The sequence below is a fragment of the Emiliania huxleyi genome, assembly GCF_000372725.1.
Source record: "Emiliania huxleyi CCMP1516 chromosome Unknown EMIHUscaffold_142, whole genome shotgun sequence".
Taxonomy (NCBI): Eukaryota; Haptophyta; order Isochrysidales; family Noelaerhabdaceae; genus Emiliania; species Emiliania huxleyi.
In genome coordinates this window covers 195,981-199,213 of record NW_005201176.1, presented here as the reverse complement: position 1 = coordinate 199,213, position 3,233 = coordinate 195,981, and the positions used below count along the sequence as shown (strand labels likewise).

The 3,233-nt window shown below is 67.2% G+C and overlaps 1 protein-coding gene across 1 annotated transcript; it reads right to left on the bottom strand.

Moving 5' to 3' along the window:
- Positions 1 to 1,639: 1,639 nt before the first annotated feature.
- EMIHUDRAFT_227854 (hypothetical protein) lies at positions 1,640 to 2,350 on the bottom strand (the record flags this gene model as incomplete). Its single annotated transcript, XM_005787463.1, has 1 exon — positions 1,640 to 2,350. The coding sequence occupies one exon, from the start codon at positions 2,348 to 2,350 to the stop codon at positions 1,640 to 1,642; it is 711 nt and encodes a 236-aa protein (XP_005787520.1).
- Between the last annotated feature and the right edge of the window lie 883 nt (positions 2,351 to 3,233).

The window sequence follows — 3,233 nt, the reverse complement described above, 5'->3', positions numbered from 1 at the left end:
CGTGGGTGCTGCCTCTGTTAAGCGGCGTGCTCGCGACGGCGGCGCCGAGTCGCCCCGAGCGGAGCACGGCCAAAGGTCTGAGACGCGGGGAGGGCGGGGCGGGAGGTCGTCGTGGGGGCGTGGAGGCGCGGAGGCGACGTGCGGGGACGTGCGGAGGGCGGTGGTGGTGTGGGCGAGGGAGAGCTGAGGCGGCCGGCGGTGGTGGCGGGAGCAGCGGAGGCGACGGCGTCGGAGGGGGTGGGGGGGAGGGAAACGGCGGCGGCTGTGGCGGAGACAGCGGCAGCGGCGGTGGCGAGGGCCTAGCCTGAAGGGGAGGGGGTGGGGGAGGGGATGAGGACGGTGAGGGCGGCTGGGGCAGCCGGGAAGGCAGCACAGCGCGAGGCGCGGCGCACCTCAAACTCGAGCGAGTAGCGGGAATATCACCCGCTGCTCCGGCGGGAGAGTGCTCCCCCGCCGCCCCCTGGGCCACCTCGAGTGACCTCGCAGCCCACACCGCGAGGCGCTGCTGTCAGCGGGGGGGTGTATCACCGCCGTATCAACACACTTGCCGCCGAGGGGCCCGGCGGGCTGAGGCGCGCAAGGCGGCTTTTGCTCCCGCGGGGCGGCTCTATCCGTCTCATCACGGCGTCCCGAGGTGTAGCCGTGTACCTGGCGGCAGGGCCATCACTCACGCGCCTACTCGCGGCACGAGGGAAGGCGTGACGCGACCGCGAGAGGCGAGATGGGTGATGGCGAGACAGTCGTTTGGCCCGTTTGAGGCAGGAGTGGTGGCCGCAAACGATGAGGACGACGAGGCATCGCGCCTGCTTTGGATGCAAAGTCCAGACCCACTGGCCTGAGGGGAGGGGCCTGGAATCCTGCCAGCACCTCCGCGCCGAAAAGCGTGATTGAGGATTTTCTGACGACATTTCTGACCGGGAGCGATCACCACCGCCCTTCTGGTGGTGTTTGCCGGTCGGGGGGGCGTCGGCACCACCGTCGTTCCGCGCGGATGTTGCAAACGGTGGCTCTGGGCGCCTATTTCGGCAGCCCCGGGGCGGGAGCCGAGGAGGGGCAGCCGTTGCGGTCCTGGCGCCATCGCAGCTCGGCGGCGCGTGGAGAGCCGAGCGGCTCCCAGCGATCCCGCGAGACAACGGCCCGCATCCGTCACGGATGCCGCGCCCACGCTGCGCGGCGCAAGCGCCATATGGGGGAAGCAGCTGGTCCGCGCCCCGTTTTCTGCAGTGTCGAGTACATTGTTCTTTGAGCTTAGCCTTCGATGTTATGAAACAACGCAAGGCGGACATGGCATATCGCTCTCGGGCCCACAGAACTTCGAGGCGCAGAGAACTCTGCAGTCTGCGCTGGAATTTAGTGGGTTGGCGAGAAGGGGGGGAGAGCCCAATGTGTTCTCCCCCCAGCCGAGACCCGCAGTGCGCAGACGGATTTAAGATGTAGAAGAGATGAAGTATACCAGACCATGCGGACAAGGACATGAGGTATGCAGTGTGTTGTGTGTCTGGAGTCTGCCTCCTGTACACCAGCCTCCCACGAACACCGAGTCTGCGCCCGCCAAAACACGTACTACGGCCGCCTATGGTCGCACATGCACGTTCGCGCAATGAGAGCTGCCTCAAAGAGCTGCCCCCCCCCCCCCTCCCTAGTACTTGATGCCCTTGGAGTCGAGCAGCTTGCCGAGCGGCGACTCGGGCTTGATGGGCGGCTTGAAGGGGTAGTACTTGCCCGGTGGTCCCGGGTTCTTGACCAGCTCCTCCTTGATGATGCCCTCGACCGTCTCGCGGAAGTGTGCAATCTCGTACACCTTCTCGGCCGCCGCCGCGGGCACGACGACCACGCCGTCCTGGTCGCCGATGATGGCGTCGCCCGGGCGGACCACGACCGGGTTGGTCTGCCCCAGCTCGATCACGCCGTTGCACTCCCACGGCTGCATCGCCGCCGGGCCCTGCTTGGCGGTCGTCGAGTGCGAGAAGCAAGGGAAGCCGTACGACAGGATCTCGTCGGTGTCACGGACGGATCCGTCGGTGACGAGCCCGCCTAGGCCGAGCTGCTTTAGCCGCAGGAACTTGATGTCGCCGCCCACCGACTCCCACGGCCCGACTGACGAGATGCAGAGCACCTCCTTCGGGCCACACAGCTCGAAGGCCTCGTACTCGGGCGAAATCTCGCCCGCCGGCTTGTCGGCGGCGATGTCGGGCCGCTGCGGGACCATGCGCAGCGTGATCGCGCGGCCCTTGCACTTTTGGCCCGGCTTCAGCCCGCGCGCACCCTCCACCATCGCCGGAGGCCAGCCCATGACCCAGAGGCCGTCGACGAGCGCCTGCGTCGAGAGAGTGCCGAGCTTTTCGAGCATCTCGTCGGAAACGGCACCGCCCGAGGCGGGGCCCGTCGCGAGCCCGCGGCACGCCAGCAGCGCGGGCGCCGCAGCGCAGAGCGGCGCCGCACGGCGGAGCGCGGGCGCCGCACGGCGGAGCGCGGGCGCCGCAGTCGAGCGGAGCATGGCGAAGTGTTGCGATGAAACGAACAAAAAAATGTCGCGGCTTTTTCTTTAAAATAAACACCCATCGCACGGGCGGGGAGCTGTTCCTTTTACCCATCTCCTAAATGAACGGCCTTTCATTGACGGCGTGCTGCCTGCTCACAATCCCTGTGTGCCCGTGAGAAGAACAAATTGCCACATGACCGCTCTCCCCGATGAGTTCACTCTCCGCCGCTCGCCTCGATCTTTTTGGGCAGCAGCTGGTTTGACAAGTCCTCCCCGTGGCCTAGGCAGCCGTCGTCGCCCTTGCCCCAGGTAAAGACAGCGCCGTCGGCGGTGATGGCGATGCTGCGGCGGGCCCATGCGGACACAGCGACGACACGCTGGCCAGCAAAGGCCTCGACCTTCTTCGGCAGCAGCTGGCGCCGCTGGTCGCCGTGGCCCAGCATGCCATAGATTCCACCGCCCCAGCTCCAGACGGCGCCGTCAGCGGTGAGGGCGAGGCTGTGGTGCTGTCCAGCCGACATAGCGACCACGCGTTGGTCAGCAAAGGCCTCGACCTTCTTCGGCAGCAGCTGGCTCTGCTCGTCGCCGTGGCCCAACATGCCATTGGCTCCCAAGCCCCAGCTCCAGACAGCACCGCTGGCAGTGATGGCGATGCTGTGATCGTGTCCTGCCGAGACAGCGACGACGCGCTGCTCCGCCAAGGCCTCGACCTTCTTGGGCAGCAGCTGGTGCTGCTCGACGCCGTGGCCCA